The following is a 25,771-nucleotide window of genomic DNA, read 5'->3' on the forward strand; positions in this document are numbered from 1 at the left end:
CGGACTTGACCTCATTGCCGACTATCCTCCGCTCGACCTCCCCCGCAATCTCAACACACCACTGGGCCGCAGGTTCGAGATAGCTCTTCTTGGACTGCTTCAGCGTTCATGCAGTACGCGCTGCACTTCAATGGGAGCCTGGGCGTTGCCGTGATGTCCCAGCGGAGCGATCCAATTCTCCGAGACTCGGACCAAACACCCTACTCTTGCAAATCGCCTCTCCATCTGCCTCTTCAACTACGCTCGAGGGTGTTCTCTTCGATTGCTTCAGTACTATAGAGCTGGCCACGGAGCGGACGACTCTCTGGGTATGCGCTCCCACACCCTATGAAGGGGCGATCTTGCTGACCGAACACAATCCTCAGGCCGCATCGAAGGATACTTGTACGGTCCACTTTCCTCCTCTTTACCGCGCATCGACGTTCGACCCTCGTGTCAACCACCATTGCGATCGACGCCGCGCTTTCTACTCCGACCGCCATTGCACCGCAACTGCCACCAACAACAGGCAGAGCATCGTCCGCCGTCTTATCCCCGCGGAGGAGGCAAGCAAAGAAGTAACAGTTGGGTTCCAAGCACCGGCGGATTCAGCGGTCATACTCGTCACCACGGGAGAACTCGAGCACTTGCGCCGCATCTACGGAACAAACAATATGTAATGCGGTCGCCCGGACGGACTGTTTACAGGTCGCGAGCGTTCCAGTCGAGCAGCAAGGTGTTGCTGCCAGCACTTTTACCTCCAATGCCCCTCCGGTGCAAGTGCTTGAAGATATCCGAGAGCCATTGCTTGGAAACCTCCCTTGCATGGGTACCAGGATCGAACTTCAGACGGAAGGCTCGCACAGCCAGGTGGCCTGCGTCATCCAAGAACAGTTGGCTGTTGAGCCATCTCTTAACAAAAGTCCGGTCGCAAGGAGTGTCGGTACCGAAGATCATCCTGCCTGTATTGACGCTGGCTCCGAGGTGAACTACTTCTTCTTCGTAATCAAAGCCAATCTCATCAGAGCCTTCGAAAGATTGTGCCACCCCATCTGTTAAGATAGGATTGAAGCGAATCTTGAAGTCAGCCAGGTCGTATCGGTCCTCTCTCATCGATGTGGAAATGGCCCAAACATTCTGGGACATTGAACCATTTCCATGATCTTCGCAGCGAAAAACGAATGTGTTCTGAAAGAAGACGTCTCGGATCATGTCGCCCCATTTACGGCAGACTCTACGAAGGTCGAGTATCTTGGGGATTTTCGTGCAGGGATGAAGTTGGGTGTCCCAGTCACTGACCATACATCTATCAACATTGATACGATGCGTTGGAAGCGCGAAAGTGGCGTGGAAACGACTGGGAGCATGTGCGGATGGCTGGTCCTTCAGTGCCATGATGATCGGGCCTCCGAACAAACCAACTCGCTTAAAGATTTTGTCGAGCACTTCTGCCGGCAAATCGGTTATGCCCTTTGCAGTTGTTCCTGGGTATATGCGGCTGCTTGGGATGTATGGCGGTGTATCCCAGTACAATGGCTTGTTGAGCAGGTAACGCTCCGTTGTGAGCAAACCCTCTTCACCGGGCGGAAGAGTGATTCCATATCCCATTGGAATCCCTCTGCCTTCTGGTTTGCATGGTTTGGGCCAGTCAAGAAGGTTACCCTCGAGATATCCGTAGTGGGGGAAGAGACGATCATATTCGTCAGATCGCTCACCAGCTTCAGGACCGAAGATGTTTCGCCACTCCATGAATCCATAAAAGAGGAAGAGCTGCTGGCATTGGCCAGGAAGGTTGCACGTATTCAGCGACCGCCGCGGAGACGCCAAAAGCACCAATAGCTTGAGCTGCGGGACTGAAAATCCTGGTCTGGTGTTTGGATCGCTATGGGCAGCATCCCACGTCGTGCGCAAGTATGTACCTGGAGTTGACATCTCCCTAACGAACCAGGATACGTCCTCGGCGCCCATGGATGTAAGCCGCAAACCTGGGAAGCGGCGATACACTTGTGCGACCTCGCGTCTGCCGTCGTCTGTATCTCGCCAGATGCGAAAGGCGTCGTCCAGCTCTACCTCGTTCGCTAGCCATGCGTTGTAGGTCATCTCATCCTGCCCCTCTCTCCAGACTCGTTTCTCTTCTGTTGTAGTAGGGCGGGGAGGTTTGTGCGGGGTCGCGGTGTCCGGCTCGTTTGGGTCGATGTGAGACGCTGAATCTGTTAGCGACATATCGATCTTGACAGGAGACGACTTACGGTACGACGCGGGTCGATTTGAGTGCTCGAGAGCCGCAGGGGTGCTGTCATCTTGGAGGCTGCTCATCGTTGCTTTGGGCTTGGCTCCGTGGGTAGCTGCGTTTGATGCTCGGCGTAGCAGTCGATTTGGCTACGGATTAATGCACTGTCTCGTTCGCAGACGACGATCAGTAGCGAGGCTCGGGCGGATGTATGCTATCTTCTCGGCGGGCGCCTGATGGTCGGGCGTCTGGCGTGGGGATACAAGCAGTCACTCCCTTCGGTGTTCCGGAGAGTAGCAGAGCTGCAGCTGTACAGCGATCGTATGCTGTACGAGTTGCCTGGTGGCTGTCTTCGCGATGGAGATAGCCAGGTGTCACGATGACCTGGGCTTTGAAACCTGGCGGCGGGACACGAGGAGGTTTGCTGTTGTCTTCCCGGCGTCAGATGCTCTCCTGAGTGGCCTTCTCGGTATCCGATGTGTTCCTGGGTGCGCTTTGAGAGCCGTCAGGAGTGTTTCCCGAAGAGAGTGTGCCTAGTGTCGCGGTCGTCCTCGATCTGTGTCGGCGAGGAGGGGTAGCCGCAGAAGTTACAGGCGGCGCCGTTATCGTTACCAGTGTCTTCGCAAGCCCGGCGCAGGTGTGCGAGGCGATGAAGAGAGTTGTTTTCGTGGCTGTCGCTGTCTTTAGTTGTGGCTAAGATCGCGATGGTCAAACAAGGCCGCGGAGGTGGCCGATGGCGCGGAGGTGCTTATGGACGTCTCGAATTTGTCGCACTTGTGCTGGTCACAATCTACGTGCAGAGAGCTGTCGGCGCAGTGTCTGAAAAGGAGGACGTGGTTGTGGGTGGCTGTCGCGTGGTGAAGCTATCAAGAGTTCGGAGGCGGAAGTCGTCGTGAGAGACGGACGCAGACAAACATCGAACTTGAGAGCGCCACGCTAGAACGTCATTGCAAAGTTCAGATGAGGACGACGGGTTTTCAAAATCATCAAGGCAACGCAGCCTGTGTACAGCGACTACGCCAGCGACACAGATTATCAGTCGAATACTAGGCGCGAGGCTTGCAACCCGGCCCCTGGTTTCTTCTACATCACACATGCACGATTATTCTGGAAATAAGACTGGCGGAAGAGTGCTTCTTCTGACTAAATGCAGCATATTATGATACACGCCTATGCGCCGTCCAGCATCCGACGTGTCTTCCAAGCTGTTGCATTGCCGTCAGGTTTGCCAAATACAAAGTCTATGTACCCTGAAGACCATCGCGTCACCTGTACTCTGTATCCCCTCCTCCGACATGGTCTCTCTCTATTTCAGTGACAGGATGAAGGACGAGCCGGGAGGAACATCGGTTAGGCTCCAACCTGGGTGCTGGACCAGGATGAAGAACGTTTGAATCGTTACCTCGCTCCATCCTTTGGGAAGAATCCACCATTCCTCTTCATGACCACCAGTAAACTGTATACCCCGAATGAGAAGGCGATCGGGTGTTTGGACGAAGGTGATGTCCGGGTCCCTGGCCAAGAGCCCTGCATCTTCATCGTTTATGGTCGGCATTTGCTTCTCCTTGCTGAGAGCCAAGTCTATACCCGTTGTCGCACACTCGATGCTAGCTTCACGGTATGCTGGTACCCATCCAATATCCTTGCGCCATTGTTTGTGAGCTTCGTCGCAACAGTCGTCGCAGTATTGGACCTTGATCGATTTACCGCGCTTAACGAGTATCGATTCGACCTGACATGGGAGAAACCACGTGGGCGGTGTGCCAAAATACATTGACCAGCTGTTATGAAAAACCACGGGACTCTTGAAGAACGCTTCGAGCATGCAACGTGCAAAAAGCTTGTTGACACGGCGAATCCCCAGGACCTTGCGCACCACCTCCATGCCAATGGGTTTGACCACAGGCTCAGTGTAGGTCTGGTGTCCTCCGTCTTCAGTCCAGTGTACCTCGCAGGCTGTCATGTCAGGATTGTTGGGAACGGAGAACTCGTGGTAATCCAGAACAAGCACACCTTTGATGTGGTTGGCGCGGTGGTGCTTGAGGATCTGAGTCAATATCTCCTCCGGCAGTCTCGAGGAGAAGAACTGGAACGCGGAAGCGACCTCTCCGTCGGTATCTGGCGTCATCGCGTTCGATCTGGGAGCCTCGAGGTGCTGGGCGCGTTCAGGGTGCTGCCGGCGGCTCTGGTGCGGTCGTCGTGGACTGGGCGGAGGCTCGTGGGTTGTCGGCGGGCTCGACGTGCAGATGGCGATCAATCTGCAGGAGGGAGACTGCGTCGCAGATCTCTACTGGCCGTTGAAAAGGCGGTGGTGCAGTTGTCGTGTACAGGAGTCGAGTGCGGGGTGTGCTGATCTGCCTGAGCGCCGACGGGTGCGGTACACAGCGCCGATGACGCCTTGCTTGCGAAGAGCTCAACGGCTGCGCTTATGGTCTGAGAAGAAGAGTTGTGAGACCGACGATCGTTTCGTGTGTTGTGGGTGGCGCGCAGATCGTGGTGCGGTTGTCGAGAAAAGCGAGACGCAGACGCACTGGACGAACAACACTGCTACGCCAAAATCTAAGGCCCGAGCGCTATCTCCTGACGATGCCGTCTGTACAGACGACTTCAGTGTTCTCAGGGATTCGTATGAGATAGGATGCGTGCATGCAGACGCACTGCGGGCAGATGTCATGACACGTCAACGTCGATACCTGGAGAGTCGAAAAAGACACCTACAGCAGAAGTGGCTTGTATCACAAAAGGTTCATGGGCATGTTTTCAAAGAAGGATAATGGGAGGACATGTCTTCATATTGCTTGGTTTGTCTGATACCAAGCGGCCAGCTCCTCCATCGACCAGATGTCTTCTGTCGAGGGCCAGCAACCACAAACGCCGACGCTAAATGCTCATCAACCCGGAGACAACACAAAGCTCCTTCATTTACCCGGGTACTTCTCCATCGCACCCTGGGTCGTCGCCGCCATGGTCAGCGTGCCGTTGCCCAATTGTCCCTCACCCCAGAACTTCTGGGACGCTGGCTGGCCCAAGTGGACCGGGAAGGTACCCGAGAAGATCTCGCCCTCGTCCTCCTCCTGGACGACACTGAGAGGTGCCTCCTGAGCGATGAGGTACTCGGCCATCTCAATCCTGGAACCGAAGTTCGCAGGATTGCCGCCGACGGCTCGCACCATCTGATGTAGTCCTTTGAAGCCCGCAACTGTGCTCGGGCTACACTGCTGGAAAGCCGCCCAGCGGAACTGACCATCCGGCTGCTTCGTGTAGACGCGCTTGCCGTCTTCCTTGGCATCCTTGAGGGCGTCGCTGTTCTTGACGCACTGTGACATGTTAGTCAGTCACTAAGTGATATGGAGAGGGGTTGGTACTTACACCAGTCTTGGCACCGTACGACCAGTATGTTTTGGTCGCATTGACCACGCAAGCCTGATAGTACTCCCACACACCCGGCGTAGGCGCCGGGGGAGCAGGCTGTTGACCAGTGGGCGGCGGCACGCGAGGACGCAGAGATCCGGTGGTCTCGAAGAAGGAAGAAGGGGGGAACGCGGCAGGACCGAATTCGGCCAGCTCTCGATCCACCATCTCTTTGCGCGCGGCGAGACCAAGCGCGTTGATACGGGGGGCGGTTCTCGCTTTCTCACGGGCGTCAGCGAGGAAGCGTTCCTCGTTCTCGGCGAGGCTCTCGAGCATGGCGCGGTCGAGATCGTGGCGGGCGAGGAAATCGTCTGACTGGGAGAGAGCAAAACGCATTGTGATGATGATGTGAGAGTGTCGTTGCTAAGGAGGGGAAGAGGGACAGCGTTGTTGTGCCTTTTGAGCTTGCGCCAAGACTTTGAGCGTGCTAGCGTGGTCAGCCAACGGTCACCCAGGCAATGCTCGATGAGGAATGAGGAAGTGACGGTGAGAAGGGCGGCTTCCGAGCCTCTACCGTTCGGCGGAAGCTTCCAGACACGAGCTGGGCCGTTCTCAGACTTTTCCGAGTAACAATTCGGGGAAAGGAGTTCACTTGTGGATTCTTGGATCACGGGGCATCACGACGAAGCTCTCTGATTGTCCAGAGGCGTCATCTTGCATTCATACGGCTATCATGGAGGAAGAGGACATATTGCCTGACTGCAGCTCATGCATTGTTCTAATCTACACCGGCGTCTTCACACCCCTAATCCTGCTCCATGGTATTCTTGAGCCAGGTTGCCTGCGCCAACAACCAATCTGGACCTGGCGGAGTGAACAGCAACCTAGAAGGATATTTGAAGTCGACCGTGACTTCCCCAACGCCACGCAATTTGCTGAGAGCACGAACTTCAGGGGCAGTGCGAAAAACTTGCTCCCAAGGTGTCTGTCCTCCTTGTTGTCTAGGGTGGTAGACGTAGACGTGCCGCTCGAACGCGCGGGCAGAGATTAGTACGCGTAGTCTCCTAATCTTCAATTGATGTTGGGAGAAGTCAACGCTTGACCGCGGGAACTGGCTCGTGCCGAAGGTCGAGACGCATATCTCAACGTCGTGGATGAGGGTCTGGAGATCTGCATGGACGCCGCTTAGCCACTTCTGGCCGAAGGACAAGTCGAAGCGGTTCTTTCCAAAGAAGGCCTCTCGCACGATTGGAGGCAGCCGCTTTGCGACCAAGCCTATACTCAAGATCTCGAGCATTGGCTTGAGGACTCTCGCCTTGGATGGCGCAGTCTGTGTTGAGAGGATGCGGGAGTGTGCCCGCAATACAGGCTCCTCCCTCCGAGACCTTGTCAAGCTTGGCGATAGCCTGTCCCCCTCCACCAGTACGTATTCGAATATTGTGAGGAGTATCTCGGTGGGCAAAGCCAGAAGTCCGCGACGAGATTGGTTTGGGCCTGCGGCCGTTGGCGGGGAGGTACTCGCGACGACGACGTTGGTACTGCTGAGCTGCTTCGCAGCGGCAGGAGGGAGCGAGGAGGAGGAGGGCATCTTCTGTGATGCAGACGAGGGCGGGGAAGTCGAGGTGCGTCAAAGACGTACTGCGATCGGGAGAGGAGGTGCGGAGAGATTGCTTTCCGTCAAGGTACTCGATCAGGCGCTGCAGCTGGACTCGAGGATGGTGTCGAATGTGTGGTAGGAGAGCGAACGCCAGAAGAAGAGATATCTTGGGTGATGTTGAAAGGATTGGAGAGTTTGGCGGAGAAGCTGCGACTGAAGTTTTCGCGGGCAGCTTTCACAACAACAAACGGCCACTCCAACTTAAGGGTCACTTTTAGCGCCCGGATGGAGCCCGGCCTCAAACGCTTGCAAAGCCACGCAATCACTTGAAGACGTGAGAGAAGAATCTCGGGCTCAAGGCAAATTGAGGCGCCCGGCATTTTACTTCATTCTCCAGGAAGCTCATCCCATTCAACTTGAGAGGATGCACAATCTACAACGAGACAGCAACTGTCTCCGTAGATCTGGAATCTCTGCTGGTCAGCATTTAGCAACAGTCACTGTCATATCACGATTGGATTGCATAGAAGTTGCCATCTACGCTCAGTCAAAGACAAGACGTTGAGGCAGATCACAAGGCCAAGAGGTCATACATATGGTTCTATTGCAAGATACCGTCTATCTGCATCAGAACGTCGAGAGAGCGCGACACGGTCAGTTGCTCCCGATACCAAGCGGATACTCAAGGCACGTCCGGTTCATCTGGGTTCTTCCAGTCGAGCCGCCTCAAACGTTCCAGTTTCTTTGCCTTGGAGATCTTGGTCGAAGAATCTGCAGGATCCAGACCGTAGGACTCGAGTTCGGAGTCTAGTTCTGACCAAGGCCTCCTCACCAGGGTGTCGCTGCTCAATGGGCGTAGAGCTAGAGCTGGGTAGAGATGTGGCCGATCGTGCCTGCCGCGCCTACCTTTGGGCTTTGCCAGGCACTGCTGCAGCCGTGCAGTCTCGGGCGCTCCAAGTGCGAAAGGGTCCTGTACTACCAAGTGGTCCACCCCGCGAAGACGACTGAGAAGGTCGAGTTCAGGCATTTGGAGAAACCTCTGTCGCTTTTCGGCAGGCGTAAGAGATTGTATGCCATAAGGGACTCGCACTTTGATTGTTACTGACCGCAGTGTGTGGCTCTTTCCAATTTCCCTAATCATGTTCTCAGTATTTATCCTCCTCTTCTCCCGGTAGGTTACCGGGCCCAAGTACAAGTAGAGGGATATTTCGACATGCGTTAGCGACTCTTGGAATAGTATAGGTACACTCCTCATCCATCGAAGAGGATTCCGTTGAAGAGCATTTCGGTAAAGGATGTTGCCGCAGGTCAGGTCAAAGGTGTTATGTCCAAAGAATACGTCGAAAGCGAAGCGGCGGAGTCGTAGATTCGTCGCAGCTACGGCCAAAAGGTCTCGTAGGGGTGGCAGGCGGAGGTCATTGTCTATGGGTTGTCCTGAAGTCGCGACTTGAAGTACGGGTTCTCCAGTCGGGTGGTTCGACTCGCTTGGGTAGACCACTCGGCCTGGGAATACCAAAAGATACCTCAAGATCTCTAGCACTATTTCATTGGGTATCCTATCGATGTTGAAGCCAGGTCCGGCATGTGCGTTGTTTGGGATCGGGATCGCGTTGCTGGTCGTCGACAACATTTGGGAAGAGGTAGTGTGAGAAGTAGTAAGAGGTCGAGGTGCGGGGCATATGTCCAACAGAAATTGCATGTTCGCCGCTGGCACAGACATGCCGACCCGCGGATCAATCACCGTTGGATTGATGGTGAACCTTGGCTGCTCGTACTAGTTGCTGTCAGTAAGACGTAGGAGGCCGACCATGCTGTTGACTTACAATCTGAGTATCTTCAAGGAGATCTGAGGCAGACGCATCCGAGAACTGGACCCAAGGCATACCTTCTGCATATCCTTGCTGCTGAGGCTCATCCAAGTCGCAAACGTCGTCATCCTCTGGATCCGACAGGTCGTCGCCTCGGTAGCCCGCGAGTAGCCCTCCGTATCGTTCCTGGAAGTCGTCGGAAAAGGAGTACGGCGTGAGCAGTGGTAGCCAGGTAAACTCGGGGTCGTCCGTCGTCAAGCCCACCTCAGGGAAGGGGAAGGCGGGGAGATCTGGCGGCGCGTCGGGAAGATCTTCGACAGTAAGCGTTGAGACCGGGGTTGCAGCAGTTGATGTCCAGCTAGGCAACATGGTCGTCGGACTGCCACCGCGTGGAGTCAGGAGGTCGGCGACCGCCTCATGCTCACACGAGGGGTTGACTGTTGTCAGGATCTGCGCTTTTTGTAAGCTGGTGGACTTCCGATTCTACAAGGCTTGACCGACCTGGACCGACTCGGTGAGAGACGTGGAAGCTGTGGAAGCGATCACAGTAGTACCTACTGGACGGGATCCTGAAGACACTGGCGCCATCGCGATAATCTACGACTTGTTAGTTGCGACGTTCACGTCCGTCGCGGAGGATTGCATACCGTGGCTGCAGAGTTGAAGATCGCAGCTTCGTCCGCAAACGACGCCGGGCCTCGCTGCGAAACCGGGTTGAGATCGTGGCCAGTAGGGGGAAGATATGTTGCAGCGAAGAGTATCAGCAGTAGCAGCAAGTGCGTGCCGACCGCCGCCTTGCCCAGGTGCAGGCGTCCTGGGCCGTACATGGTTGAATGGAAAGTGACTAGAAGATGTCGATAAGTCAAACGTCGCACGAGAAGCGTTGGCTGATGTCGACCTACCCAAGTCGGAGCCTGTTCAATATATAAATCTTCAGATATAGGTGTCTCGAAGAGGTGGTAGTGGAGTGGGGTCGCAAGCCGAAAACACGTTCAGTGCATGAGCGTATCAGACACGTGCTTTTTCACTTTTCGGTGACGCGTTACATGAAGGCCAAAAAGTCGCCTCCATAAAGAAGACCCTGAGATGCGACTGGTGAGTCACGGCTCACCGAGATCGGGTTCAGCGATCACGGAATGATCGAATGTTTGTCTATGTGTAGATGATCTTTCATCTGCTTCCCAGAACCGATACCAGAGAAGACTGACGCCCGAGCCGACCGTCGATAGGCCCATGTCAAAGTACAGATGTACTGTGACCTGCTGCACTCCTCGTTCTATGTGAACAGGTAGTTTGATCTGGGAACTGTCGCACATCAAACTGCGCATCCCACGTCGTCCTTCACATGTCACAGACACCGCATGCGGGTAATTATAATGAGAAAGGTTGGCACAAGAAAGAAAAAAGTGTTGTCATTATCTATGATTGCTACAGAGTGTAGAAGGGGAGTTGCTCTTACCGAAAGAGTGAAATCAAAGCCCGCTATGAGATGAGGATGCAGTTTGCAAAGCTACCTCATGAGTGGTCCGACATCTTCGATCGATATCGGGCAGCTCATTGAGATGCCTAACCGCGTTGCGTTCGTACAAGTCCTTGCGATCATCCAGTGACAGCACGTCATGGGAAGTTGCTAAGGCCACCAAGACCTTGAACGCCTCTATACTCCCAAACGGGAAATTATATGCCCAATAGACGTCGTTCTTCACTGTAATAGCAGGGAAGCAAGCCGAGCTTCGGGACAGGGGTACGTTGCGTGCCTCGACGAGCGAGGGCTTACTTTAGTGGCTAGATAGCGGACGTGCGTGGATTTTGCCTGGCCACGCGACATCGACTTTTCAGATTCATATTCTTGGCAGGCCACCGCAAGATTGGACTCGCTTCTCAGATAGACGACAGCGATTACCCTCAAGACTTTAAACGTACGCAGGATAGCCCATTTGGTAACCACGCCTGTCTGCGAGCACTTCGTGCATTTACCGCGTAGCTCTGCGATTAGCGGGGTATACGATCAGCATCGCACGAAGAGTTGCGTCGGAGATACTCTGGTATCTAGCAACTAGTCCTGAGATCAACAAGAAGACACCGTACGGCAGACATTTGCTCATTTGAGATGCGACACTAATTCCCAGGCAGTTGCAACACGTACGCCCGAAGCAGCCACCATCACCCACGTCCTCCGCGACAACATGGCTGAGGAGTCCTCCAGTATGGCGTCACGTCAAGAGTTGCTGGACCAACAGCACTTTACCGCCGAAAAGTTCGACTTTTTCCTCCCGGGCGCGCCGCACGAGGGTGACTTCCGTGCAGAAGCGCTGAAACCGAAGTCTCGACTAGGCGCTTTTCTCCACGACATGTATTCCCACAGAGGCAGAAGAATGAAGATCACGGGCACTCAAATGATCACTCTTACACTCCTGTCGTTCAAGTCTCGGAAGGCGACCAAAGCAGAGATAGTCCAACGTGCTACCGAACTGCTCAACTTTCATCGACGTTATTTCCTCCGAACCCAAATAGCAATGGAGTCTTACTCCAACCAGCTCATCGATGCGATGGAAGCTTACCTGCTTGAAGAGAGTACCCAATACGATGTCAAGTTCCCGCCCGAGGGCCATAATCGGCTCCGATCAGAGCCAAGGACTTCAGAGAAGGAGGCGGACAAGACCCTCTGGCCACTTTGGGCACGCGGAGTTGGCGCTGAGATGGTAGAAGAGGAGAAAGATCCGAAGGGCGAGATGCGCTACAACTACGATTACGGCAAACCCTTCATTGATTGGTTTGACCAAACCGGCCGCGAAATGGATCATCGCCGACTTGCAGGAACTGGACCAGACCAGTGCGTCTACACACTGCCCCCGGGCATGGAAAACAACATCTTCGCCAAATTCTACGACACACAGATCATGAACTCCAACGCGAACTTGAACACAGGATTTGGACAACATATCGCACGCGATTACTTCAGCGAGCTTCCAGGAGAACTCAAGCTCAAAATCGTCCGACTGGTGCTACTGTTTCCCACCAAAGTCAGGATCCAAGCCACTACTTTTCTTCATGAAGACTGGCGCCCTGACCATTGGCGTCGGGACTTGAGCCACTCCCAAGCCATGGACCTTTCTGTATACAAATTCTCATCACTTGTGAAGGTGCCGAAGCTCATGCTTCCTTCCAACGCTGAACTAGTCAAAAGGCCTCAATACTACTGGACGATGGAACCTCCTGCAACCATGTTAGCGTTGTTAGCAGTCAACAAAGTCATGCACGGAATTGCGAAGCCCGTTTTCTACAGCGAAAACTACTTCGAGATCAAGGACGGCTATGCCTATCCACATACCTTTGTAGTAGGACATACGATAAGTGGCGAACAGCTTACGCATCGGTTCTTGGAGCTCATGAGCCAATCAAAGGCACGCGATGGTACTCCTCGATACGGCCCTCGTCCAACAGATCTTATGCGCAAGGTCAACGTTGACATGGAGATCTATTACCCAGACTCCGGTCCAAATGGTTCACAGGAGCCATGGCACTTTGAACGCATAGTGAACGCTTTGATCACGATGCCCCATCTCCAGAAACTCGTTATCAACGTCGGCATGTTATGTATGAACTTTCTCAGGGAGTACATGGAGGTCGATGAGTCTGTCAATCTGTTCATACAACCAGAGGTGTGGCCAGGATGGCGCAAGCTACCTTGGGCGGCATCCGCAATTCCTGCTGAGAACGGAGAAGATGGGAAGTCAGCGGCCGGACTCAAGGTCTTCATCCCCGAAAACCGCAAGGTGCAGAAGTGGCTTCAAAACCTCATCAACATGCCCGATGAGGCGCCAGCGAAGATTGTTCACATCGTATCCGAGGATTGGTCTACCAAGGAGTGTCCTTCTGGGCTGATTACTCAGGGCTTGCAGAAAGCTGAACAGCGCTGGAGGAAGGCCTGCAAGGACGACAAGGTCATGGAAGGAGAAGACGAGAGCACTGAGCATGGAACCGACGGTACTGAAGAAGCTGAGGCTGTGATCAGCGTGGCATAGTGAGTCTAGGTGCGAGTGCAAGCAGCGAAGGGAGGATTGGCGGAAACCTCTGGGGCAAATCTGTAGATAGCAGGAAAAGATGTCCAAGTATTCGAGCTAAGCGTTGAGTACATCGATCGGAAAGTGTAGGCTAGCAACAGCCTCGTAGTCAGCGGTGTTAGCTGTTATTGGACCCTGTAATTCAATCTCAGCCTCGCCATGCAGCCTCGCCGTGCAGCCTCGCAGTGCTTGTATGTCGCGGCGCCATGGTCTTACCTTTCCAAGGTTGCCCGGGCCGCCTGAATTACGCAACAGGCGCGCGTTGCCACTGCCATCTTCTTCGCAATGTCCCACCACTCTTGTGCGTTTCGCTGACTAGGCGTTCGCGGTCGATGTTGCTGAAGGTCCCCACGCCCGGGACCGCGGTTGCACAAGGAGCCGGTGTTCTGCTGGTGGGTTCGTGCGTCTCTGGACATTCGGACATTGCGAAACACCGTAAGCCATCGTTCAGATGCCGCGTGCACACTATCAGCCGGACAGCGTGTCCGCTTCGTACAAAGCTTTCTGCTTTGCGATAACCGAAATCGGTTTTTTTTTTTGAGGACGAGAGGCGAGGCTGAGCCATTGCCTGAAGTACCCGGGTAGTGCCCACATAATGTACCTGCATACCGTCTGACAACCGTGAAGTTGATGTTTCAAGGCCACACATTCAACAGGCAGTGACAACCTTGCGAAGATCATCGGCCTAGCTAAAGAAGTTTGCGCCAAGATTGCAAGATTGCTATTCGGCCATACGTTGCGGACAGCCAGTCCAAAATCCAGAAACGACTCCTTGTTGTGCGAAGATGACAATGTTGCGCAGAAAGGGGCGTCGCCGCGTCGGGTTTGCTGGACGAGACAGCTACGGACGGCTCTCCTGTTTCGTGCCATTTTTTTTTTTCGCGACCTACCTAGGTACAATCTATCGCTCATGAAATTCTGCTTATCCAGTATGATATGCCAGCGATGCGCTGCGCTGGCATCTCATCTCGTCCTGGTGGGCCTCGGGGGTGTGGGTAGACAAAGTACCTAGTAAGACCGGCACTAGTACAACGTACGACCCGGAAACCAAGCTTCCGGTACGACATCTGTCCACGGGTAGGAACAATCAGGCCTACCCAGGTATATAATTGTTAGAAATGTTTCAAACATAATAGGACAACGGTCGGCATCAGTTACTGCACTCAACGCCTCGATCTTCAAACTCATGGCATATCTTATTGCTGGGGTAGTGACGATAGCGTCGCTATTCATTGCTTCCCAGCTATGGCACTTCACCAACAATTATCGAGCAGCTCGCGCGACTGGACTACCCGTCATCTTGTGCCCTTATGACCCCGATAGCGTAAGTTACCGCTCCTCCTCTCGCAATATGTGGTTGAAGCAACCTGCACAGCCTTGCCTGTCTCTTCAGACGTAGCTATTCGAAACTGATCATACTCTTAGGCGTTCTGGTCCATATTCTGCGTCCCTCTGCGCCCCGCTCTTCGCTCTGTCCTTCCCAAATCTATCTTCGCTACCGTGGAACTTAGCATCTGGGGCTGGGAATTCCGGGAGAAAGCAGCGGTCCATGAGAAGCTGGGACTCGTCTTTGTCGTTGTTACTACAGGACTCAATCGGCTTGTTTGTGCGGACCCGTCCATGGCCCATACCATCATGTCTAGAAGGAGAGACTTTGTTCATCCAGACATCACCACCGAGACTATGGGGTTCTTGGGTCCAAACATTGTAACTGTAAGTGGGCTACTCATGCTGTTTAACGTGACTAACGCATCGGTCTAAGGCTAAAGATGAGTCCTGGTCCCGCCAGCGCCGTATCGTCGCCCCGGCTCTGAACGAACGCATTAGCCCAGAAGTGTGGAGAGTCAGCGTAGAGCAAGCATCGTCCATGGCGGACCTTTTACCCTCAGTCTCCCCACCTGATGCTGCCAAAGGACCCGCCCAGATAGTTCTTGGTCTTCGTACGATTGCAATGAACGTCCTCGGTCGTATCGCGTATGGGCATGACAAGCCATTCGCTTTGTCTCAACCGTCGACCAAACCGGCAGCAGACATCTCATACGTTGATGCTATTTCTTTAGTCACCGACAAGCTCATCTACGCTGCATTTCTTCCTGCCAGCTTTCTAGGCTTGCCGTTCATGCCGCAGGTATCACAGCGATTAGGTACAGCACTGAAGCGATTGCCGGGGCTAACACAACATATGCTCAATCAGGAGCGCCAGAATAGTGCTTCTAAGCCGCCGCATTCTACACAGACGACCGAAAGTCCAAACAACAGCCGAGGCACCATCATGGAAGAACTTGTCCGCCTTTCGGACCAGGAGAAAACCCGCACAGACGCTTCAATATCAGACTCGTTGGACAAGATTACCAAGAAGTTTCTCACCGAGGAAGAAATCGCAGGAAACCTCTTCATCTTCACCGCTGCTGGCTTTGACACAACCGCAAACACAATGTCCTACGCCGTCGCGCTGCTCGCAGTGTATCCGGAGTGGCAAGCCTGGATCCAGACCGAGATCGATACTGTGCTTGGAGAACCTGACATGTCGCCAATAGACTATGCAAGTGCATTCCCGAAACTTGTTCGCTGTTTAGCTGTTATGGTAAGCTCCCCAATATCGACATACCGCCATCCTTGAACGGCATTCTTCAAGGATGGCTAGCTCCCTAGCCTCTACTCCGTTAGCTCGGTGCTGACGATTTCACAATATAGCTCGAGACCCTGCGCCTCTACCCGCCCGTAACTCTCCTCATGCGATCCATAACCACGAGTCAGAACCTTGCCTTCGCAGACACGTCATTCCAGATCGCGGCTCCATCCACCATCTACGTCAACACAACGGCATTGCATACTTCACGCTCAACATGGGGTTCTGATGCCCTGTCCTTCAACCCCGCACGCTGGCTACAACCCGACACACCAGAGCCCACGCTCATCACACCTGCGCAAGGAACCTTTATGCCGTGGTCTGTCGGTCCGCGTGTATGCCCTGGGCAGAAGATGTCGCAGGTAGAATTTGTAGCGGTTATTGCGACGCTGTTTCGTAGATGTAGTGCGCTACCAGTTGTCCGTGAGGGGGAAAGTACAGAATTGGCGAGACAGCGCTTGCTCCATTTGTTACAAGACAGTCAGCCGGTGTTGACGCTGCAGATTAATAAGCCTGAGGATGTTCATATACATTGGGCTAAGCGATGAGTAGCTTAGTGGTGGTACGTCGAGAAGAAGATGAGATGCGGCGTATGAGCGAGATGCAAGATATATTTGTGTACGTTGTAAATGGTATCGAAGTAGACTCCTCTTACCTACTTTCGTGACAGATTGTGTCAGAAGATGTGATGTTTGTGCTCATCAAGATCGCGCTCCTCGCACACCGTGCAATGCGTTCTGGGTATGACATCTATGTTAAAGGTCCCAAGCTAACAAAGCTTAGAGACACAGCCATTGTTACAGCTCTGTTGCTGACACGGGGTAGGGACCGACTTCCCCTTCAGCTAACCCCTTTGCCCATCTCATGAACAGAAACACGAACGCCGAGATCGTGAACGCCTGGGTCGCGATGAGGGTGGCTTTTCCTTTCTTAGTGCGAAGATTCGGTCGCGTCAACACACCGACCACATCGTCAACCAACGCAACATATGCCGTAAGACTGAGGGTACGATCGGCAAGAAGAACGACTTGTTGCAACATGGGTGTATCGAAGGACACGAAGAAGCGGACGAACCAACTACCAAGTATCCACGTCAGAGCGATCAGGAATTCCGAACGCCTTTGTCTTGTACCCACAGGACGTTCCCCAATCAATTGGTCGGCGCCATAGCTGCAAAGTATGTCTACTAGGTATTGTATGACGTTTGGTGGTGTACCGAATAGCCGACCGTAGGTTGCGATAACGCCTGCGCGGTAGAGGTCGTTCTTGCGTGTGAATCGGATGGATTGCTTCGGAGTAGGTTCGGGTCGGTTGGACGGGTAGAAGGAGGATGCTACGAGGTACGTCGGTATGGCGAAAGACACTACAAGTGGCAGACTGTTCCCGCCGGTCGTAAAGCCAGTGGCCTGAGCGATGCCTGGTGACAAGAAAACAGCGAAAGGGCTAGCGATCAAGGGGGCGTATAGGTGAGCATATCGGCGCCATGCGGCAATAGCATAGTCGGCTTCTCCAGTGTCTGGTGTGTGTTCTGCTGAAGTAGTTGGAGGCTGCTGTGGCAGTCCATCACTATCGTGGGTGTTCATGGCGAAAGGGATGGAACACGACGCGGTAAGCTTCGTGTGCTGGGCATCTCTTGGCTTGGGAGGCTTCATCGCGCACAGACACAACTTTGGAAGCTGCCCCTTTCGCTGAGCAGCCATCATCACCACCTTGCCACCCCAACGGAGCTCATATGCTGTACATTTGTCGAGGGGCATCTCGTTATCGGCCATTACCTCAACGCGCCGCCTGTCGTAGGTCCAGTTGATGTTCTGCACGCACACCCCACTATACAGGCCCGAATCTCGCAGTGGCACGCGCGTGGATGGCGTGCATATGACCACTCTTCCCCAACGTTGTTACCAGCATCTGCCAGAGCACACACCAGATGCTCATGCAAGTAACATCTGATGCGACGCGGTGCGATCCCGTCGTAGACCATGAAAGTGCTGGCAGGGTCTGAGATCGCCCATGAACCCGGGATGCTTCAACAGGCAGCTGCTGACCACCGAGGCATTGTTGCAACGCCAGTCAAGCCATGTTCATCTCTTTTGCACGCGATGACCAGATCCATGGTAGGATGTGAGGTCGAAAATCGCGCATCACTATAGGCTGAGCTCGCAGAAGCTTGATTTCGCGTATCGTAGCGTGGCTGTGTAGTTCTTCGAAAATCGCTCATGGCTAACCGTCAACAGCTCAGACAAACGCAGTCGCCAATGGCAATTCTTGGGCGCATGGGAAAAGGTCCGACGGGATACCTCCGACGCTTACGGTTTACCTGTTGCAGGACCCTGGCCCCATCTTGGATTGTATGAGGTATTTGTGCGTCGAATCGCTTCAAGTTGACTATGACAAAGACGAGGAGGACCTGGTACCACACTCTTGGTGTCATTCTACGTAGCTGTGATTTCGATGGAGCTTTTACGGTATGGAAATCCTACCAAGGCCGCCCAAGCACGTGTTTGACGCGCTGCTAGAGCTTTCGAAGGCATGCTGCTCGTAAAGACGGCATATAGCTTTCGCCTTTCTCGGGGTATAAGTCGCGCTTCACGCATCACTCAATCTTGTGCTACCTCTCTTCATTCTTCTCAGCTCATTTGCATCTTTTTTGCACACTCCCCGGTCCTACTTCCCGCGGTATCGATCTGTGTTTTCCACAGGTTCGCACATGGATCAGGAAGAAAAGGTCGCTCCTCGCGTCCGTTTCGGAGAGCTACGCCTTCCGGACGAAGAGGATGGATACGCGACCCACGAGCGTCGCCATGAGCGCAATCTATCACGACGATCAAGTGTGGGCAGCCTTTCCATTCGCAGTGCCGGAGGAGCGCGCACTGTACAGCCAGAGACTGCACTCCCCATCACCTGTGAGTAGCTGCCTCCTATGACTTGCTTGTGAGACATCCACTGACTCCTGATACGAACATTCAGATCGTACTCTTTCCATCGAGATCGACGAGGGTCAACACAAGAAGCAGGATGAGGTGAAGAGAGCGAAGGAGAAAGCCGCCGTTGGTGAGTTTCTTGGCCGTAAATCACAGCCACATCCACTGACTTCACCTCTACAGACCTGGCAGACCTCGAATGGCATACACTTGCCGTTCATGAGCTGTGTCGCCGCCTCTCCGTCGACATCGACCAGGGCCTTTCTGACGATCAGGCCAAGCGTCGCATTAGCGAACACGGCCAGAACAAGATGACACCTCCCCCATCAGGGCTACTCAAGAAGATAATAGGCTATTTCTTTGGTGGTTTTGGTAGCATTCTCGTGGTCGCTGGCATACTGGTGTTCGTCGCATGGAAGCCTCTCGGCAAACCGCCAGCGGTCGCAAACCTGGCGCTTGCTTGTGTACTGATCGCTGTTTGGCTCATCCAGGCTGCCTTCAATGCATGGCAGGACTGGTCAACCAGCAGAGTGATGGCATCCATTGGAACCATGCTACCTGATCAGTGCATTGTCGTGCGCAACGGATCGCACGTCAGCATCTCGGCCTTGGACCTAGTGCCTGGCGACATTATCGTTATCAAGCAGGGCAACAAGCTACCCGCCGATGTTCGATTCGTCGATATATCGAGCGATTCCATGTTCGATCGCGCAATTCTTACTGGTACGTAAAACCAATACACATCACTTGAGCACGAGGACTAACATATGCCAGGCGAGTCTGAGCCCGTCGCAGCTACCATCGAAGCAACCGAAGACAACTATCTCGAGACCAACAACATCGGATTACAAGGCACCCATTGCATCTCAGGCGCATGTCTCGGCGTGTGCGTTGCAACTGGCGACAACACTATCTTCGGTCGTATCGCAAAGCTTACCTCGGATCCCAAGACTGGCATGACTCCTCTTCAGAAGGAGATCCTACGCTTTGTGCTCATCATCTCACTCTTTATCACATGCGTCGTTATTCTCATCGTGGTTCTTTGGTATGTTTGTGGCTGGTCTCGAGCAACATGTCTATGCTTGGCTATCTATGAGTTGAGGGATTTGTACTTACGCATCTCAGGGCTGCATGGCTGAGGAAATCTCATCCTACTTGGATTGACGTACCCCTTCTTATCGTCAGTTGCGTCTCGTGCGCTGTTGCATGTATGGACTACCCAACAATGTCTTTTTCCATGTACAGATGCTAATGTCTCCTTCTTTCTCTAGTCATCCCCGAAGGCTTACCGATCGCACTTACCACGAGCTTGACCATCGTCGCGAACATCATGCGCAAAAACAAGATCCTTTGCAAGTCCCTCAAGACTGTCGAGACACTTGGTTCCGTTTCGGTGATCTGTTCCGACAAGACCGGAACATTGACCAAGAACAAGATGGTCGTCACGGACATTTATGCAGCAGGCGAAGAGTACACTACGGATGCGGCGCGTGATATGATGGCAGTCTTTCGTTCGGAACAGAATCTCTCCGTGCTCTCCAAGGCCAAGACAAACATCATGGATCAAGTCCGCGTGCTCGGTGGTCTCTGCAACTCCGGTGAATTTGATGCTGCTACTATGCATCTCCCCATTGCTGAGCGCAAGATCAACGGCGATGCAACTGATCAGGCTATACTTCGACTTTCCGAGTCTCTTGGCTCAGTGGCCGAGTTGCGTCGCGACTGGAAGAAGGTTTTCGAAATTGCCTTCAACAGCAAGAACAAGTTCATGGTTCGCTTGATGACACCGGCGAACCAGACACCGACGAGCAACAATGCTACTCTCATGATCAAGGGAGCTCCCGACATCCTCCTACCTCGATGCGATCTCATCCTGAACGAGAAGGGTGAGGAGATACTGCTTACCGACGCACAACGCCTTCGTATCGACACCGTCAAAGACAGCTGGTCTCGCCAGGGAAAGCGCGTCATACTGCTCGCTCGCAAGCCGACTATCGTACCTTTCTCCGCCAACCCTGAGAAGGAAGTATTGGTTGCGGCCCGGGAAGGTCTCACATTTGTCGGCATCGTAGGCATCGTGGACCCACCCCGTGATGAGATTCCAGACGTCGTTCGCATCCTTCGAGGAGCTTCGATCCGTATCTTCATGGTTACTGGCGACTTCAAGCTGACGGCCCAGGCGATCGCTGAAGAGTGCGGCATCATCTCGAACTCTGCTTTGGTCGACGATATTAGCGCTCTCGGCCGCGAAGGCAAGATCGGAACTACGAAGCAGTCAATCGTGTTGAGTGGACCCGAACTCATCACGTTGAACGCGGCCCAATGGGACCAACTTTGCCAGTACCAGGAGATTGTGTTTGCTAGGACGACGCCTGAGCAGAAACTTCGTATCGTCAAGGAGTTCCAGGCCCACGACAACATTGTCGGTATGACAGGTGATGGTGTCAACGATGCGCCATCGCTCAAGGCTGCCGACATTGGAATCGCTATGGGCAGTGGCTCCGACATTGCCATCGAAGCTGCCGACATGGTTCTCCTCGATTCGTTCGCTGCCATCATTGAGGCTGTTCAGTACGGTCGCCTGGTCTACGATAACTTGAAGAAGACGATCGTGTACTTGCTTCCCGCCGGTAGTTTCAGTGAGCTTTGGCCTGTCGTTACCAACGTCGCATTCGGTATTCCGCAGATCCTGTCGTCCTTCCTTATGGTAAGTACATCTGGTTTCGATACACTGCGTTTGTCAGCTAACTTCGTCTAGATCATCATCTGCTGTCTTACCGACTGTGCCGCCGCCATCACGCTTGCTTATGAAAAGCCCGAGGCCGATGTGATGCTTCGCCCTCCTCGTAACCCTAAGAAGGACAGGCTAGTCAACGCTCGGCTCATCTTCCATGCCTACTTCGTTGTCGGTCTACTGCAGTGCTTTCTCGCCTTCACCATGAGCTTCTGGTGGATGCAGCGCAGAGGAGTTCCGTTCACGGCAATGTGGTTGAAGTTTGGTGTTTACGATCCTCAATACGACCCGGAATTCGTTACCGAAGTCGCCAACGAAGCTTCGAGTATCTACTTCGTCACACTAGTGATCATGTGAGTATGGAGGTGGAAGCGTACTAAGTAACTAGCTGACATTGACGACAGGCAACTGTTCAACCTACTTGCTACTCGCACCCGTAGACTCAGCATCTTCCAGCAACCGCCTATCTTCAACAAGGCTACTCAAAACTGGTCGCTCTTCCCTGCCATGATCTTCGCCATCGTTGTGGTCTTCATCTTCTGTTACATTCCAGCCCTCCAAGACACGATCGACACCAGGACTGTCTCGGTTGAGCACTGGTTCCTTCCGGCTGCTTTCGGTATGGGCTTACTCGTCCTCGATGAGTCAAGGAAGTACTGTGTGCGCACTTGGCCGAACGGCTTGCTCGCCAAGATTGCTTGGTGATGCTCTTTCCTTCCATCCGAGGAGACTACTTCCTTGCCCTATTTTATTACTTCAAAGGGGCCATTCAGTTCAGAAGCCGTTGGCCCACTTGCAACAGTAGCGTAGTTGAGAAGGCTTGTCATAGCAATGTCGATTAGATGGGGGGTGTCGTGTGAATTGGCACACACGCATTCAGTCTGCAAGCAGACAGAGCCCAACCTTTTCTTTCTATTCATCAGCAATATGATCCAGAGCCACGCCTCGTTTCCACATGTTCGACTGTCCCACAATGCAGTGTGCCACTTCCCACTTCAGCCGCAATATCTGTAGATGCACGACCCCGGCCATCGGCAATTTTCCATGCGATACCCCACACGGACTTTAATGCGCCTTGCGCAACGAGGCATCTCGTGGCTCAACGGTGAATGGAATGCCGGTTATTGAGAGCAAGGGGTACAAGTCAGCTGGCACCAATCGTATCACCTTGCAATATGAAGTTCCTCATAAAGGAAGACTGCAGATCCAGGCTTGGCCACATGCAGAGCGGCTAAAGGTGGCCGTTCCATATTTTGATGTGTGTGTGACAAAGGATAGATGAGTATAGCGTTGGAAGAGGAATAGTGTGGTGTCTGCGGATGATTTTCCACGCGACGAGGAAAGCGTAAGTGCCTGCTCCGTAGCAAAGCGCCAAGCGAAAGCGCCCCGCAGAATTCGCCAAACCTTGCTTCGACGACCTCAACCATCCGCAAGCCAGCGATGACGCGCCACTCGAGACGGCCGATACCACGAAAGTTCCGAGGTTGTTTGAAACACCTTGTATCTCAAAAACAAGTCAGTTCAAACACATATTGCGTACGCATTGATGCGTGATCCGTCCATACGATCTTGTACAGTACAGAGGTGCTAGCAGCGAAATCAGTGGCCTGCCGCATCCTTCGAGTTTATGGCACATAGTATAGCCAACCCGAGTACCAGATCGTGCTGGGTAAGACTCAGCCTCTCGAGCCCGTCGCCACGCCTCTTCACCACATTGGCATCGATGTCCCCCCGAAGCTGCTGGCAACACCTTGGAGGCCCAAAAGCGCCTCCCACACGACCCAACCTCATCAACGTGGGGTTCTAAATCCTTTCCTGTTTTGGTCAGCCTCACCGCGAACTTAGCGACCATCCCTCATGAGGGTTTAAAGCTGCGGAGCGTGCAAAGCGTGCCTGCCATGTAGGCGGTCTGGGGCAGCAGCGGCTAGCGAGCTGACTTTGGCATTTGAGCGATGATGCTGATGATCATTCCACGCCCCAGCCTTCTCGAATTAAAACGCTTGAGACTCTGGCGTTGAGTGCGAGAAGAACGATCTCACGCCGATAGCAGGTATAAACTGATAGCGATGATATTCACAGTTAGGCGCGCTCTACACGACCCTAGAATTCCTGTAACCTCCTCCACACTTTACCTGGAGATGGCATCATGTCTTCCTGATTTCGCTACCTCTAGTTAGCGAGACGTGTTCCGCGCTCACTACACTGCTAGCAGACACATCATACGGGTAGAAGCCAAGTGTCTTGGAGTATGCAACATATGGGCGCTTTACCCCAATGTCACGGGCACAATATCTTGGGCGGCAAACCAAGAGGTTGCATCCGCACCTCCGGGCTCGTCGATGACCAGATCCATAGTCTGATTCGACAGCGGGCGTGATAAGCTGCAATGACCTTTTCAGTGCACATTCCAGAGTTCACCATTCTTTGGGTCGTCATACGAAGTGGGTAAACAATTTGAGCTGCAAAGCTTTCTAGCCCAATCATTATACCACCTTAGATTAACCCCATATTTTGCAGCAACGATCGATCAGGATTTCCCCGTGGTCCGGCAGTTGTCCTCGTGGACATCACTAATCAGGCGAATACTTCGGCGGTCCCGTTATAAGAGAGGTTATTAGGAGACATGGTTGAAGTCTCACCATTTTCGCCTCTACATTCATCATCACTCATTTTCTCCAGCATCAAGTACATTCTCGAGAGTCAAAGACTACATCACGACCACTAGTCACGATGCAGTGGGCTACCATCCTCGCTGCGGCCACGGCCCTTGTAGGCCATGCCACTGCGCAGAACATGCTGCGATTTGCTTGCTCACAGCTTGTCGTCGAGCGAACAGACCCCCTTGTCAACCCGGGTGTCAAGTACACGCCACATCTTCATCAGATCGTCGGAGGTGACGCTTTCAATATCACAATGGACCCTTCAAACGATATCGCGCAGACGTCTAAGTGCACTTCCTGCAGCTTCGTCCAGGACAAGTCGAATTACTGGACCGCTGTTATGTTCTTCAAGGCAAAGAACGGAACGTGAGTACCTACAACACTATGTATACTTCGTATGTAAAACATGCGCTGACGTCCTTTTAGATACATTCGCGTGCCTCAGGTATGTAACCTCTTAGCTAACGCATCACAACCGAGAAAGTCACTAAACCTCAGCCAAGATCGGAAACGGTGGACCACAGGGAAAGCTTATCAATGACGGCGGTCTCGACGTCTACTACATCCCCAGTGGAAAGACCACTGCCTTCAAGAAGGGCTTCCGCATGCTTGCCGGTTCAGCCACCAATACCGACCCCAGCAAGGTCAAGCTCTCCAACATCTGCCATCGCTGCTGGACCTCCCCTTCTGAGAGTACCTTTGTTGGCGGTGCACCCTGCTCAGGCTCCGATACTGTCGCCATTCCCAAAGACCCCAAGTGCAAGCTCATCCGTCAGACCATCATCTTCCCCACCTGCTGGGATGGCAAGAACCTCGACTCACCAGACCATCAGGCCCACGTCGCTTATGGCCAGGGCGCTGGTGCTAATGGTGGCGGCGCTTGCCCTTCTACCCATCCCGTCAAGCTCCCTCAGATCATGTACGAGCTCATGTGGGATGTCAACAAGTTCGCCGACAAGAGCTTGTGGCCAACCGATGGCAGCGACCCATTTGTGTACAGCATGAACATTGGGTAAGTCCTTCAGTCCCCTCCATACAAGCTTCTTGTCAGTAGACGAAAACATAGCTGACTTCTCTCTTCAGTGGCTCTGCCGCGCATGGTGACTACGTCTTCGGTTGGGAAGGCGACTCCCTCCAAAAGGCTATGGACAACAACTGCAACCTCAACACTGCTTGCCCCAAGGCTGGTCTTACCGTCCAGCAGCCCGCTCAATACAATGCTTGCAAGAAGAAGCAGCAAGCTCCCGAGGATGTTGACGGCTGTAAGTTTCACTTGTTCGCTATACAACTGTGCGACATGTAGCTAACATGGACAAAACAGGGCTCAAGGAGATGCCGCTCGGTGATATGGCCATCAAGGCATAGACGTCGGCTGTCGCCATATGGCTATCATGGCTAGTTTCGCACAGTGGCTGTCAAGACCTTCGTTAGTCAGAGTTGTTTGGTGTGGTGCTTTTAGCTTAGCACTCGTTTGGCATTGCGTTGTATAATCTTTTAGATCGCAGAAGAGAATTGACGTGCAAGTTACGTGGCGAATATCATGCTTTTCGAGATGCAACCTATCCATGATGCTGCTGATTACTAAGGACTTATTGTGTCCTCCACCCGTCATTTTCCACTTTGGTATAAATAGCAGAAAATTTCATTGTTGGTGTGACACTGTCAGCTTATCTTCGAGCACTGAAGACACCAAAATCCCGACCTTGGCTTTTCGTGTGCAGACTTGGGGTCGTACGCCATGTCACTGCCTCGATTCGCGTGCCTCTAGGCATATGCACACAGCAGCACCCACAATTCT

The 25,771-nt window shown here is 53.3% G+C and overlaps 9 protein-coding genes across 9 annotated transcripts; 4 read left to right on the forward strand and 5 right to left on the reverse strand.

Annotated features, from left to right (window-relative positions):
* Positions 1-681: 681 nt before the first annotated feature.
* Positions 682-2,295, reverse strand: J4E92_005232 (uncharacterized protein; the record flags this gene model as incomplete). Its single annotated transcript, XM_051496615.1, has 4 exons — positions 682-1,116; positions 1,279-1,841; positions 1,899-2,183; positions 2,229-2,295. 4 exons carry the CDS (start codon positions 2,293-2,295, stop codon positions 682-684), a joined length of 1,350 nt encoding a protein of 449 aa, XP_051353335.1.
* A 1,220-nt stretch (positions 2,296-3,515) lies between these two features.
* On the reverse strand, positions 3,516-4,337 carry J4E92_005233 (uncharacterized protein; the record flags this gene model as incomplete). Its single annotated transcript, XM_051496616.1, has 1 exon — positions 3,516-4,337. One exon carries the CDS (start codon positions 4,335-4,337, stop codon positions 3,516-3,518), a length of 822 nt encoding a protein of 273 aa, XP_051353336.1.
* Positions 4,338-5,127: 790 nt separating this feature from the next.
* On the reverse strand, positions 5,128-5,956 carry J4E92_005234 (uncharacterized protein; the record flags this gene model as incomplete). Its single annotated transcript, XM_051496617.1, has 2 exons — positions 5,128-5,526; positions 5,579-5,956. The coding sequence occupies 2 exons, from the start codon at positions 5,954-5,956 to the stop codon at positions 5,128-5,130; spliced, it is 777 nt and encodes a 258-aa protein (XP_051353337.1).
* A 1,883-nt stretch (positions 5,957-7,839) lies between these two features.
* Positions 7,840-9,792, reverse strand: J4E92_005235 (uncharacterized protein; the record flags this gene model as incomplete). Its single annotated transcript, XM_051496618.1, has 4 exons — positions 7,840-8,931; positions 8,981-9,415; positions 9,467-9,562; positions 9,613-9,792. The coding sequence occupies 4 exons, from the start codon at positions 9,790-9,792 to the stop codon at positions 7,840-7,842; spliced, it is 1,803 nt and encodes a 600-aa protein (XP_051353338.1).
* A 792-nt stretch (positions 9,793-10,584) lies between these two features.
* J4E92_005236 (uncharacterized protein) lies at positions 10,585-12,990 on the forward strand (the record flags this gene model as incomplete). The annotated part of the gene is made up of 2 exons (XM_051496619.1): positions 10,585-10,591; positions 11,099-12,990. 2 exons carry the CDS (start codon positions 10,585-10,587, stop codon positions 12,988-12,990), a joined length of 1,899 nt encoding a protein of 632 aa, XP_051353339.1.
* Positions 12,991-14,664: 1,674 nt separating this feature from the next.
* On the forward strand, positions 14,665-16,166 carry J4E92_005237 (uncharacterized protein; the record flags this gene model as incomplete). The annotated part of the gene is made up of 4 exons (XM_051496620.1): positions 14,665-14,742; positions 14,792-15,613; positions 15,724-15,993; positions 16,140-16,166. The coding sequence occupies 4 exons, from the start codon at positions 14,665-14,667 to the stop codon at positions 16,164-16,166; spliced, it is 1,197 nt and encodes a 398-aa protein (XP_051353340.1).
* Positions 16,167-16,455: 289 nt separating this feature from the next.
* Positions 16,456-17,241, reverse strand: J4E92_005238 (uncharacterized protein; the record flags this gene model as incomplete). The annotated part of the gene is made up of 1 exon (XM_051496621.1): positions 16,456-17,241. The coding sequence occupies one exon, from the start codon at positions 17,239-17,241 to the stop codon at positions 16,456-16,458; it is 786 nt and encodes a 261-aa protein (XP_051353341.1).
* A 1,649-nt stretch (positions 17,242-18,890) lies between these two features.
* Positions 18,891-22,018, forward strand: J4E92_005239 (uncharacterized protein; the record flags this gene model as incomplete). The annotated part of the gene is made up of 6 exons (XM_051496622.1): positions 18,891-19,302; positions 19,354-19,624; positions 19,705-19,787; positions 19,851-21,286; positions 21,338-21,666; positions 21,718-22,018. 6 exons carry the CDS (start codon positions 18,891-18,893, stop codon positions 22,016-22,018), a joined length of 2,832 nt encoding a protein of 943 aa, XP_051353342.1.
* Positions 22,019-24,043: 2,025 nt separating this feature from the next.
* J4E92_005240 (uncharacterized protein) lies at positions 24,044-25,338 on the forward strand (the record flags this gene model as incomplete). Its single annotated transcript, XM_051496623.1, has 5 exons — positions 24,044-24,339; positions 24,400-24,418; positions 24,477-24,985; positions 25,057-25,235; positions 25,295-25,338. 5 exons carry the CDS (start codon positions 24,044-24,046, stop codon positions 25,336-25,338), a joined length of 1,047 nt encoding a protein of 348 aa, XP_051353343.1.
* Between the last annotated feature and the right edge of the window lie 433 nt (positions 25,339-25,771).

This window comes from Alternaria infectoria (genome assembly GCF_024043175.1).
Source record: "Alternaria infectoria strain BMP 0036 chromosome Unknown scaffold_7, whole genome shotgun sequence".
In the NCBI taxonomy this organism is placed as follows: Eukaryota; Fungi; Ascomycota; class Dothideomycetes; order Pleosporales; family Pleosporaceae; genus Alternaria; species Alternaria infectoria.